Raw genomic sequence first — 14,469 nt, 5'->3', positions numbered from 1 at the left:
TTTTCAGACAACAACCTAGAACCCAAGTCTCCTATTCCATGATTCTTTTATTTTTCAAACTACAAGTTGTTTCTCATTTCTACTTAACAATTAGTCATATACTGACTACCTGTATACATCATGCTTTTCTAAGTAGAAACAAAATATACTAACTAGGGACTATACTATATGAATTTGGATATGTCAAGAATAAATCCCTAAACACAATAACTATGTATATCTATATACACACATATATACATACATACATATAAACACTATATGTAGTTTTACTACATGCTCACATTCTTTAAGATTCAACTGAAGTCCCATCTCTTCCATGAAACATTTTCTAACCACTTTGGTCCACATTCATTTCTCCCTGGCTAAAGTACCACAGTCCTTCAGCTTGTACCATACTATTTGAATATAATTCTTACTTCAATACTTCAGAAGATTTGCAACTCCACCAATGTGGATATTCCCTTTACTGACTGACGCAGATTACAACCCTTTCTGCCCCTTCCTACCCCCTGTACATTGAAGCAAATTGTCTTCACAATTGTCTTGTTGTTCTTGTGGCTGACAAGATTCATCACCAACCTTCTAGTTACAGTCTCTCTTAACTTTGCTAGCATGGCCTCCAGATGACAGAATACAACTTGTCATGGGGTCCTAGAGGACCTTCCAGAACCTATGCTACATTTGGCAGAGTCTTCAAGAACCCAGAGTCCTCAAGTTCTTTAATTTTTTCTTATTTTATTAACCAGAGAGAATGTAAACTCCTTGGGGGCAGTGAAAGAGTTGGGCAGAGGACAACCTATCTGTTGAATTGATCTGAATTGACAGGCCAGACAAGGGAAGATTGGATCTAGAATTCTAGGTATTCCTACTGGGTCAAGAAAGTGACACAGCATGGGTAAAAGACTAGGACTTGGCTATTCAAAGGATGAACACTGAGAAGTGTGAGTCTAAAAGTATGTTTGAAACTAAGAGACCAGTATGCAATGTTCAAGATACATGTACCATGTACCAAGAGACATGTACCGAAAGGCCTACGTCTAATAGAGCATTGACAGCATTCATCTATGGACCAAGTGATCCATGGAGGCCAAAGCAGTAGTCATTAACTGCAGGTCAAGGCAGGCAAAGTTCATTTTCAGAACAATTAAGGTATCTGAGGATTTGGTTCAGGGGAAAATGGGATTCAGTGGCACTGGAATTTTAAGGCGGAAGTCAGAAGACTTCTGTCAGAATAACCATTCAAATTTTGCTCTAACCACTTCCTATTTCTGTGATTTGGACAAATCATCTTACCTTCATAGGTCTGTTTCTTCAATTGTCAAATGTACAGTTTGGACTAAATGATTTCTAAAAATACAATCAGTATATTTTCAGTAAATACACAATCCTATGATTCTAAGATTAAATGAGAATAAGGAGGAACAAATCAGAGTGTAGTGGATGACCAATAGTAAGACTGATTCAATGCTGAGCTGGTCATAATGACTTAGGACTACTTATCTTTATTTTGAAGTCTAAAGACAGGTTAAATCCTAGAATCCAATAAAGCAGTAGCTATTAGCTGGGGTTAAGTGGCCCTAGATGCAACAGAAAGCCAGGTAAGTCATCATAGGCAAGGGCTGTCCCTTAACTGTCTAGTAGTACAAAAGAGCCTCACTAAGTGCTGGAATCACAAGAGGGATTCAATCACTCTCAAATGATTAACTTACTGACCAAATCCCAACACTGTTCATATTGACCTCAGATGCCAATCTTTTAAAGGGATTCCACTGTATAAAACATTTGGGGGGGAGGGGATATTAAAATTTATATTAGCACATTCCAATAACTGGAGCTGGATCCCATCCAACAAAGCAGGCATAATTTTAAACATAATATGAGAATGTATCTGTAAATATAAATATCTATATCATTTAGCTATAGTTGAGGAAGATGCTAGAATATTCATAACCAAAGCAACAGATATAGTAATGAGATGAACAAATCAGTTACAAATCATCAGCAATTTATCCTGAAAGAATAGAAATACAAGTGTACACTCAAAGTATAAAAACTCCCTTTCTCTCAAATATTTACCTCTTGTAGAATTGGAGATCTCTTTTCTTCAGTTTGTTTAGTGGAGAAATAAGACGACTCTTGTACTATCTCTGATGACTGGGTGTCATACTGTTCTAGGATTAAAAACACAGCAATGTGATATGCAGATATCTAGCCAGGGATGTGTGGAAATAATATGAGCAGGGAAGGGTTAAATAAAGCAGATTTTACTAATGAGGTCGGCAGTCTCTCTTGTTAATGACTATTTAATCAGCTTTATATATATATATGTGTGTGTGTGTGTGTGTGTGTATGTGTGTATACGTATATATGTGTATATATTATATATATGTATGCATGTGTACACACAAACAAAATACACATATGCAAATATACATATATACATACATGTAGGCATATGCACATATAACACATTATTATAATAGTACAGTATAATGTATAAGCCACCAAATATACAAATTGTAAAAGATTATAAATGGTTGCCTGTAACCAGATTTCTTCCTACTATAACCATAGATACATAACTGGGCTTTTAGAAAAACTGCGCATTCAGAAATGAAAGAAGCAAAGGAGCTGTCAAAAACAGAAACTGTTCTGGGGATTGATAGTCCTCCATACTGCTTGACATTTTTTTCCCGCTGTTCCGCGTTCTGACATTCTGACATTCAGATTTATTAAGGCTAATAAGCATCCTTCAGACATTAAAAACAAAACAAAACAAAAACTCTGAGGGCCAAAGGACTAGCCTCCACTAGCATGAATGAATGAATGACTGCATCAGACAATCAACAAGCAGTTATTAAGCACCTTTTATGTGTCAGGCAGTGTGCTGGGTGTTGGGCTACAAATATAAAAAATGAAAGAATCCTTAATCTCAAGGAGGCTCACAATCTAATGGGGAAGACAACAAATACAGAAGTATTTGTATTAAGTAAATACAGAATAAATATAAGGAAAATAAATGCAAAGTGGTAAAACTCAGGAGGGTGGATACAAGAAGCTGGGGGGAGTCAAGAAAGGTGGCCTATAAACAGTGGTGGTTTAGCTGGACCTTGAAGGAAGGAAGATTCTTTGAGGTGTCAATGGAGACAGGTGATGGAATGTCATGTATGAGGAGGAGAGAAAAGCTCAGTTCCTCTGGGTCACATAGTGCGGGAGAAGGAATAACGTATTATGAGATTGGAAAGATAGTTTGGGCCCATGCTGGTAAAGGCTAAACAAAGTTCACGTTTCATCCTATAAACAACAGACTGCTTGCCTCCTAACATCTAGCTAGGATAAGATGTCTTGGAAAGAATAAAAGTTCTGATTAGGGGATATGGGTCATTTTAAGACATAAAACACTTTCAGAGGTGAGGCAACCTGTATAAACTGTCTCTGTAGGAAGCTCAAAATACCATGAGGAGGGCACTGGACTTCTGGGGGCCCAAAGAAATCACAGAAAGTGAGATGGGAAAACGCTAATGACAAATTCTGTCCATTTCAAAATTCTGCATGGTGCTGGCACTGCATTCAGGAAAGACGGAGATTCTTTGACTCAACAAGTAACCTCTAGTTCTAAATATAGTTGTCCAAAAAAGTAGGTATGAGGTAAGCCTGATAAGTCATGAAGTATTATTAGTACTACTGTTCAGCTATATTAGGGGTAAGAGGAGGGGAAAATAAATGTTTATTAAGCACCTACTATGTGTGGGGAGTGGGGGGTTGGGGGTGGGGAAGGGGCAGCTAGATGGTGCAGTAATAGAGCACTGGTCTTGGATTGAGGAAGACTCAACTTCCTGAGTTCAAATCCAGCCGCAGACAGTTAAAAGCTGTATGACCCTGGGCAAGTCACTTAACTCTGTTTGCCTCAGTCTCTTCATTTATAAAATGAGCTGGAGAAGGAAAGGGCAAACCACTCCAGTACCTTTGCTAAGAAAACCTCAAATGGAGTGATGAAGAGTTGGATGTGACTGAAATGACTGAGCAACAACAACAACAACTATGTTCCAGGCTACGAGCATTAACTCAGGCCTGGCACCCTATTCACTGTACCACCTAGCTGCCTTTAAAAACACCTGGAGGAATGGGTTAAAGTTGAAAAGAGGCAAATTAATGGTTAGCATTTATAAAGTAATTTGAAGATTGCAAATGTTATCTCCTATTATCATCACAATAACTCTGGGAGACAGGTGCTATTCTTAATCCCATTTTACAGATAAAGAAACTAAAGTAGACAGAAGAGAATTGAACACTAGTGTCTAAAGCCAAATTTGAACTCAGGTCTTCCTGACTCCAGATCAAGCACTCTGTCTACTGTGATGCCTTGTTTTCTATATTTGTGAGTTAAACATGAGTAGTAGAACCTAACACTCCTTTATAAGGTTACTTGTTTTTAAGGAAGAGAGAAGTTTAAGTCTTCAACCAAATGACTTTGAAACAAATTTTGGATACAACCCATCAATATTGGCTTGGGAACTATCTGGAACACATTTTGATTTAGGATCTCTCAATTTTAGGGTTTGAAGAATATGTTCAAATCCTAGGATTACATATCATTTAATTACCAACAAAGAATGTCAGGGCTAGAAGGGACCTTAAAGAATTCTAATCCAACCAGCTCATTCTACATATGAGAAAGCGGGGCTCCGAGTCCTTAAGTGATAGGCGCAGGATCCCAAAGCTAGAACTGAGCTCTCCCGGCCCTTAGGTTAGTGTTGTTTCTTTTTCTCTACACCGTTATCTTCACTGGTGAGCCAATGGTTACTTCAACAGAAGACTGATTTACTTCCCTTGTGATGAGGGGTTTTTGTTTTGTTTTTTAGTTCCCTTTTTCTTTTCAAGTCCAATTTATATTCATGTAAGTTTTATTTTCATCTTTGGGGATCTGGGAGTCAATCTACAGCTGTTAGCAAGTCAGATCTAGAATTTCTAGATGAACTTACATCTTTTAAAATAAAGTCTTTCTCTTCATTTACTTGGGGCAGTGAAACAATCTATTGTGGAGGAGAGAGTAACAGGTTCAGACTGATATCTATGACTTTTTGGGTGCTTGAGAACTGAGGAGATATTGTGGGAAGCTGAGAGCTGTCAAAATTCTGTGGAGCAGGCGGCTGGGGAGATGGGTACAGGGAAGAAGGTTGATAACTGGAGGGGGACTGTATGTAATTACAGTGAGGCTAATATTACCCCATCTCAGAACACAATAGATTTCTAATGTGTTAGTAATCTTATTTTTTCTTTTTTGGAGGGTAAAACATGAAATGAACGGACACTTCAGTCTGATTATTTATGCACACAGATTACTTAGAGAGAGGTCACTTCATCTCTCTGGGCCTCAGTTTCATTATCTGTAAAATTAGGGTGTTGGACTAGATCACCTCTTGGTCCTTTCCAACCCCATATCTCTGATCCTATGATCAGCTCAGTAAATTAAACAGTAGAAAATGATAAAAATCTTACACCATCAGTTATGCCCACATTAGTGTATCAGGAAAAGAGCATAAAACTTACTTTCACCAGCCACATAATTAGCTGGAAAATAACCTTGTTGTCCATTTGTGAGGCTGCCAAACCACCAGTTATCATTATCTTTGTACAACACTTGGATAATGTCACTTCGATGGATGGTTAGCTCATCTGATCGATGCGCTGTGTAGTCATAAAGAGCTACTACCTAAAAGAGAGATAAGACCACCACAGCTTTATCACAACTGTGCCACAGAGAAAAACCCCCAACACTCACTTCCTCTTGCAGAAAAGCAGCTGAAACCAAAGCTGCACTTTGGTAAGGCTGAGGCTGTCTCAAGGTTTGCTAATGGGATCAGGGGTGGTGGGAACGCAGCAGGAGAAGCAAGATAAAGGACTGTGGGATTGAGAAATGGTTAAGAGCATTCAATACACTAAGATTAGCTTCAAAACAGCAGATGTTAGTTGTTTCAAGCAATTTACTTGTGAAGGTGATGGGGAGAAAAAAAGCCTGTGCATTCACTTTCTTAGAATTGTATCACCACCTTTAGATCCCGTTCTATCCTTGTGTGGAGCAGATGTGTTTGAATAAATTCTTTGACACTTTGACAGTTTTGCTAAAAGGAAACCCCCAATGGAAAATTTGATTGTAAAAGCTTTATTTTGATCACTTGGTTTACTGTTAATGCTTCTTTGGTAGAAAAAATTTCCATATAAATATTTGTGTGTTGAATGTCTATATAATAATCTGCCTAATAAAGTTTTCATTTGTTCTCTAAAAAAAAAAACCCTTTGATTAGGATCCTTACAGTCTTTATAGGAATCATCATTATTTGATACCTATTTGATTTGTGCGTATCTACATTACTGGAACACCCTCCTCTCACCAGAAGTCATAAAGGATGATGGAAGATCTCAATAAATACAGTAAAGATGTGATGCATTATAGTATATCATGTCTACACTCGTCATAAAAAGTGGTAAATGTTTTGCTTTCTTCTGCTTTTCATGGGATTTGAAAATTATTAGAATTTATACTTATTAAAGGAAACATGGACAGATTTCAAACCCATGCTATTACAGGGTCAAGGTCAACAATGGCACTCAAATTTAAATCAATTTAACAGGTATCAAGACCTCACTTGGTCTCTAGATTTGTGTTAGGTGCTTCAGTGGATCCAAAAAAATTAACACAGATCCTGATCAGAAGGAACTTACTCCAAGAAATTAAATATCATCTTCCAGTCCTCATTCATTTTGGTCTAGGATGTTACAATGAGATTTACATAAGAACTGAACTCTTCATTTTTCCCTCAAATGTTCCTCATCTCTCGCCTATTCTTGATTTTACCTATCTATCATTATTTTACTTCACTTTGGAAGTTAATGATTTGTTTAGAATTTGGGTTGTACATTTACAAACTGTCTTTATTCTAATATTTAGGGAAGGTTTTATTTTTCAATTCAATTCATAGGATCATAGATTAGAACTGAAAGAGACCTCAGAGGCCATCTAGTTGAATCCCCTCATTTTATGGAAGAAGACACTGAGGTTTAGCTTGAGTGACTTTCATGATCAGACAACAAATAAGTATCAGAAACACTATTTGAACCCAAGTCTTCTGAATTCTATGTTTGATGCTTTAATCACTCTGTCAAGTCGCCTTTCCGCTAACTCTAAGATTAAGATGCCTGTAAAAATCTACAATTATAATTGTATTGTTGTTTGGTCATTTCAGTTGGGTTCGACTCTTTGTGACCTCATTTGAAGTTTTCTTGGCAAAAGAATTAGAATGCTCTGGCATTTCCTTTTCCAGTCCATTTTACAGATGAGGAAACTGAGGCAAACAAGGTTAAGTGATTTGCCCAGGGTCTCATAGCTAGTAAGTATCTGAGGCTAGATTTGAACTCAGGAGGATGAGTCTTCTTGATTCTAAGCCCACTGCACCACCTAGCTGTCCATATAACTGTATAAAGTCAAATATATAATTACAGATAAATCCTTAAAATACCCTCATCAGACAGAGCTATCAGAATCACACAAAAATAAATTCTTCAGAACTATACTATGTTCTAATAGACTGGGAAGCACAATTCCTTATTTTCCTATGTGGTTCTTAGATATATTGACTCTGGGTTGATTCTGAAGCTTCCAGAAAAGTGTTGGTAAAAGGCAGCAGAGTATAGTGTAAAGAATTTTGGACTTATAGTCAGGCAGCACCTGGGTTTGAATATTAACTCCAATATTTACTAGCTAAAATGGGCAAAGCACATAATCTCTCTGAATTTGTTTCCTCAGGTATAAAAAGGGCATATTAATGGCTATAATGCTTTTCTTACAGGGTTGTTGTGAGGATAAACTGAAATTACACACACACACACACACATACACACACATAATCTTATAAAGCTATTATTAAACATCAACTATTATTACTCATTCCCTGAGTTATCTTCTCTCTAATGTTACTGCTTCTAAAGTAGGTTTAGAAGCTAGGACCCCAATCAAAATTTAACAATGGTCCTTATTCCTTGCCTTTTCTTCCTAAGAATCATAGTCCCCAGAAATACATATAGTATGAATCCTATGTATCTTATTTCCACATGGCCGCAAGAACTGCAGGAAATGCTTGAAGGAACAACAATGTTTACAGCAAAACTTGTTATAATTACTTACTTAATTTAGTACTTTAAGGTTTTTTTTTAAAAATGCATTTCTATCAAAAACCCTGCAAAGTAAGTAGAAGTATGCTCTCTAATGAGAACATGGAAGCTCAGAGAACTGCCAATGATCACACAAAGAGGAAGGAAGGACGTAATGTAAGATTCAAATCTGGGTCTCTGGGCCCCATGCTTAGGACTTCTATATTACTCCAGAAACACAGTGAAGTTCAGTTAGCTATAACTTTTGGGGAATGAGTTATTCTGGAGAGCCAGGCTTAATGGGTAGTTTACAGTTTCAGCAGTTTTAGGCAGAGTTCTTCTAAAGCAAATTTCATATGCCAATCACTTCTCAAATAGAATGTCTTTTCTTGAGGACTCAGTAATTATTATAAACATCAATTATTGTATTGCATGGTGTTGGGAGCTAAGGTTTACCCCTACCCTAAATGGTCTCAGACTGACATCCTTTTTTGGATCTTGCATCTGCTTTTTTACATTTTAAAATTTACCTCCCTCAATGTCAATTCTCAATACTGATTGTATAGCAAGATGTGTTTGAAACTTCAAAAAAAGAATAGATGATTGGCCAGACAGAAAGAGTGTTGATTAATGGATAGACGTCCATCTGGAGAGAGGCAATTTGTAGAATATTGCAGGGTTCCTATTCAATTCAATATTTTTATTAATAACTGAGATGCTAAGTCAGAGATGACAAGCTTATTAAATTTATAGCTATTACGAGACAGGGAGGGAACGCTAGCATGTGATATGACCTAGTTAGTTTCTTTTGTGATCTCTGCTATCCCTTGTTGAATTTTGAATTCTTCCTCTAGCCAAGTGAAAAATGTAACTTTCAATTCTCCTCTATTATTTAATATGACCTGTTCTAATTAAGCTACTAACTCATTTGAAGTTAATAGTAGTATATCACATAAGATGCTGGTTTAAACCTGTCTTTAACCAGATTACTTCCAGTTTTCCCAGCAGTTCTTGTTTAATAAGAAGTCCTGCCAGCAGTCTGTGTAATTGGGTTTACTAATCCCTGTTCCATTTGTTTCTAGATCTTGCTTTGTATAGTCTCTTTCACATCTTTTTTTTTTAAACCAAATACTTGATCTTTTGTTCTTCCAAATGAATTTTATTAATCTATCTAGTTCTGCAAAGTGACCCCTTGGAAGTTTGACTGGTGTAAGGGGAAGGGAATAATCATTTATTTACTATGCATCAAGCAATGCACTTTAGTGCTTTGCGAATATTATTTCATTTGATCCTCACAACAACCCTGTGAGGTGTGTGTTGTTATTAATTCTGTTTTATAGTTGAGGAAACTGAGGAAGACAGAGGTTAAATGACTTGGCCAGTGCCACATAGCTAATAAGTATCTGAGGCTAGATTTGAACTCTAGTCTTCCTGACTCCAGGTCCTGTGTTCTACCTGGTTGCCTCTACACAGATAAGTACTACATCAGCAAATTAATTTAGGTAATATGGTAATTTTTGACATATCTGTGAACTTAACTATGGAAAAAGAACCTCTCTTTCTCTCTCTCTCCCTCTCTCTGTTTGTATTCCTTTAATCTTGCAATGCAATACATACATATATGTACGTACATATACATATATACACACATATATAAATATATACATTACATTATGTATATCCATACACACACATATACATATATACATATACTTCCTGAGAGTTTCTTAGTTGGGTGGCTCAGACATGTCATTAATTTTGAATGGAATTTCTCTTTCTATAAATTTCACCATTAATACTGTACTGAACTGCAATTATGTGGTGGCCCAATTTTGTATCCTGTTAATTAACTAAAAAATACTGTCTCAGTTTTTTTTTTAAATTGTTGATGCCCTTGGTTTTCTATGTAAATTATAATATCTGCAATTTTTGATGTGGTTCAGTTGTTTCAGTCATGACTGACTCTTGATGACCCCATTTGGGGTTTTCTTTGCAAAGATACTGGAGTGGTTTATCATTTCTTTCTCCAGTTCATTTTACAGATGAGAAGCAAACGGTTAAGTGACTTTCCCAGGGTCAAACAGCTATCAAGTGTCTGAGGCCATATTTGAACTCAGGAAGATGAGTCTTCCTGACTCCAGGCCCAGCACTCTATCCACTGCACCACCTACCCTAGCTGCTCCAATATCTGTAGTGAGGGCTATTTTAATTTCCTCTTTACTCATGTTTATATTTTAACTTCTCTCATCTTATTGCTCTAGTCAGTATTTCTGATATTATATCAAATAATAGGGGAAAGAGGGAATATCCTTGCTTTTCCCCTGAATTCACTGGTAAAGTTTCCAGAATTATTTCATTGTAAGTGATGCTTATTCAGTTTCATATATATACAGTATGCTTTTCAATTAATCGACAATCATTTATAAAGAGACTGTTATATGTGAGACATTGTGCTAGGCAAGGTGAATACAACAACAGAAACTGAATAATATATGTCCCAAATAAAGGAGTTTATATTCTCACAAAGGAAAAAACATGTACAAATACATACACACACACATAAAATATCGATACAGTATAATCTGGAGAGAAGTGGGAAAGGTACTAGCACCTGAAGGGTCTAGAAAAGGCTTCATGAATAAGGCATTTAGGCTCAGGTTTAAAGGCAACCATATTAAAGGCCCTTCCATCTGCTCTTTTAAAAATTATTTTTATTGAGTATTTTTACATCACCTAGATTTCTCTCTGTATCATTGCTCCTCCCTCTCCCAGAAAGCTGTTCCTTACAACAAAGATTTTTTTTTAAGAGAAAGGAAACTAGTAAAACCAGGCAATACAGAAAAAACCCTGATGTTACATTTAATCTTATATTCTCACAAACCCCTTACCTTTGCAAAGGAGTAAGCAGAAATTTTTTTTAATATATTTCTTCTTAGGGGCCAAGCTTAGTCTTTATAATTTCACAACATTCAGCTTTGATTATTTTGAATTTGTTCTTTTCATTTACATTGTTGTAGTCATTGTGTATATTGTTCTCATGGCTCTGCTTACTTCATTTTGCCGTGGTTCATTTAAGTCTTTCCATACTTCTTTGTATTCATCATATCCATCATTTCTTAAGCACAGTAATATTCCATTATATTTATGTACCTATAATTTGTTTAGCCATTCTTTAACTAATGGACACCTACCTTGTTTCTAGTTCTTACACGCATATCCTCTTTTAATGTTTTCACATAAATGAGTTTTGTACTTTAATTGTGTAATTTTTGTGATCACATTTTCTATATTGATAATTGCAATATTTTCTTTTTCCCTTATACCTTCTACACTACTTCTACACATTTAGCAGAGGAATTTGCTTCCTACTTTATTGAGAAAACAGAGGTTTTCTTTTTCACACTCCTTTTCTTCCCTACTGTATACATGTAATCCTATTGTCATCACTTTCCATTTTCCCCTCCCTTGTTTTATTCTCTGATGAAGAACTATGCCTACTTGACATGGCTAACTTCTATACCTAGGCTCTCAATCTCATCCTTTAGCTGAACCTGTCCTCTGATAATTCCTTCCCCCCCCACCACAGAATATGATCATAGATTTAGAACTGAAAAGTACCTTAAAGTCTAACAACCTAATTTCCTAGTTAAGCAGACCCAATGCCCAGAGCAGTTAAATGATTTGTCCAAGATCATACATGTAGCAAGAAGAAGAATGAGGATTCTAAACCGGGTCCTCTGATGACAGAGCTATCATTCTTTCCACTGTACTATATGTCTTTCTTTCTCTCTCTCTTTTTAATTTATGAAATAACACAAGCATTTCTATAACATGGTAGAATAAAAAAAAAGATGACAGCACATGAAACTGCAAATCTATTATGTACATCTTGCTATTCCTTTTAAATATATAAAGTTATCATGTAACTTTTTTCTTTTTTCTCCCTTTTCTTCCCCAACTCCCACCCAGATATGGCTACCATTAGGCACAAATATGTTGACACACACACATATATACACACACACAAAAACATTCTATACACATTTCGACTTATCAGTTCTTTCTCTGGATGCAGATAGCATCTTCCTTCATAGGTCATTTGTAGTTAATTTGGGTATTTATAATAGTCAAAATATTGTGGTATATGATCATGATGGAATATTACTGTGCTATAAGAAATGATGAGCTCATTGATTGTAGAAAAACATGGACAGAGTTGCATGAAACAGGGAAGAGGGAAATGAGCAGAACCAAGAGAATGTTGTATACACTAAGAGCAATATTGTTTTTAAAAAAACTTTGAGTGACTACGTCATTTTGACTATTATAAATACCCAAAAAATTAACTACTCATCTTAAATAACTTCTTATCCCTGGCTCCTTCTCCACCATATATAAACATGCTCTGGTCTTTCTCCTTAAAAACCAAACCAAACTATAAGCACCCCACTATCACTATCAAATCATGTTAATTTAAATCTGGCATTCCCTTAAGCTACTAGCTTATCCTATATCTCTTTTCCCTTTCGTAATCAAACTTCTAGAAAAGTTCATCTACATTTCTTACTTCCCTGTTATAACTTACCATTCATTTTTCCAGTTTTCTACTATCTGCTTCTGATCCCACATCCAGTATAGTTGGACCAATGCACAGCTCCATGAACAGGACATTAGCATGCTTGTCTTCCCACAGGCCTAATATTTACCATTTTTGTCTTTTGTCACATTTGCCAATATGGCAGTTCAATGTTGTTTCGTTAAACATGATGAATGGGAAATTTTGTTCTACTCTTTAATTTTTATTTTAAGCTTGTCTTTCCTTTTTAGATGTATCCCTTGTAAGTTATATACTGTGGGTTTTATTTTCTTATCCAATCTGTCACTCTCTTTTGTTTTACAGGATTGCCCCCCCATTCACATTTAAAGTTATTAGAGCCAGGTTTATATTTTTCTCATTAGTATCTTAAGTGTTTTTTAAAAATTAGAATTTTGGTGGGGGGGGCATTTCCCCTTTCTCCTTTAAAGCAGTATGTTGTCCCTTTTACTACTTTCACTTAATCTATTTTGCTGGAATAATTATCTTTTTCCGTCCCACTCCCACTTGTCAACCCCTTCTGTAGTTCTGGCAGTTTGAAAATTTTACTTAACTTACTTGATTTCTTTCATTTATCAATTCTTCCCATGCCGCCCCCCTTCTCATTTTTCTCTCCTGATCAAGGAAGTTATTTCCTTTCTCTTCTTTCCTTCAACTTCCTTTGTTAGTTTTTTTCCTTTTTCTATGCTGTTTTCCTAAGAATTTGTTTACCTTATTCTCTTCATCATCAATTATCTTCAATTTCTAATTTGAACTTTTAATCTTTGATTAATAATCTGTAAAACATATATTCCTTCTTTAGATTCTTATGATCCTCATGGAAATAAAGCTTCAAAAGTGCCAAATCTGAGTTCCTACTTTTAACCAATTTCTATGTTATTGCCTTTGGAGAATCCTCCCTTTCATTTCTCGTTTTAAGTTCTTCCATTGCCACCTTGCCTATGCTCCTGTAGTTCCTCTTCTCTCTGAGAAACTATGAAAATTAGCTCCCTTTATTATTCACTCATGGGCTTAATTTGTGGTTTATACCACACACTTCCCTCTATACTTCACCTCACCTTTCCCATTTATTTACCCTCTCATTCTGGAATCAGTCCTACAAAATACAATGATTTACCCAGAGGAGAAGTTGTGGGGGTACATACCAAATTTCTCCAACACAATTTGTCCTATTTCTTTCAATTTTATTTTTATGTTTGTCCTGTAGTGCACTCAGAAAATTGCTTAATGGTCTTATTCCTTCTACTCCTTTTAAAAACCAGACAGACGGGTTAGTCTTTCTCTTTTTATTTATTTTTTAAAATAATCTCTAGAAATGAGGTATTTTCCCCCCTGGCAGTTGTATTTCTTTACCCTTCTTTCTTATATTTCTGTTGTTTGGGGTTCTTTCAAGTAAAACATTCTGCTCATTTTTTTTAATGGCTCAAATGCTTCACTTTTATTCAATGTCCATTTTTTCCCACTGATGATTAGGTTCAAGTTACACGGTATGTTATTGGGGTTGTATATGGAGTGCTTTTGTTTTTCAGAATGTATCATTCCATTTCCTTCTGTGGCTCCAAGTGGGTTATAGAATAGTTATGTTATTTGAATTTATTTTATGTTTGAGGGTATTCTAGCTACTTGCATAATTTGTTGCTTTTCACTGGAACTGTTAAATTCAACTACTATATGTCTTGAAGTTTGAGGTGCAGGATTTTTTTTCTGAAGTCAATATGTATATT

At 35.8% G+C, this 14,469-nt stretch overlaps 1 protein-coding gene across 4 annotated transcripts in view; it reads right to left on the bottom strand.

The window, feature by feature from the left end:
- Positions 1-14,469, bottom strand: part of AHI1 (Abelson helper integration site 1) — a 260,190-nt gene that overhangs the window by 35,213 nt on the left and 210,508 nt on the right. For 2 of the 4 annotated variants that reach the window (XM_020987117.2, XM_020987121.2), the window contains 2 exons: positions 5,554-5,716; positions 2,080-2,174 (listed from right to left, as the gene is read on the bottom strand). The exons of 1 other annotated variant lie outside the window; for it this stretch is intronic. In XM_020987117.2, the coding sequence (XP_020842776.1) occupies positions 2,080-2,174; positions 5,554-5,716 (258 nt within the window). Of the gene's footprint in view, positions 1-2,079; positions 2,175-5,553; positions 5,717-6,053; positions 6,126-14,469 lie in introns of all 4 variants that reach the window. One more of the 4 variants, XM_078155120.1, reaches the window with a different exon arrangement.

The sequence above is a fragment of the Phascolarctos cinereus genome, unplaced genomic scaffold (genome assembly GCF_003287225.1).
Source record: "Phascolarctos cinereus isolate Bilbo 61053 unplaced genomic scaffold, phaCin_HiC Scaffold_5;HRSCAF=322, whole genome shotgun sequence".
Lineage (NCBI taxonomy): Eukaryota > Metazoa > Chordata > Mammalia > Diprotodontia > Phascolarctidae > Phascolarctos > Phascolarctos cinereus.
The sequence above is the reverse complement of the archived record's forward strand: the minus strand, read 5'-3'. Positions and strand labels throughout refer to the sequence as shown.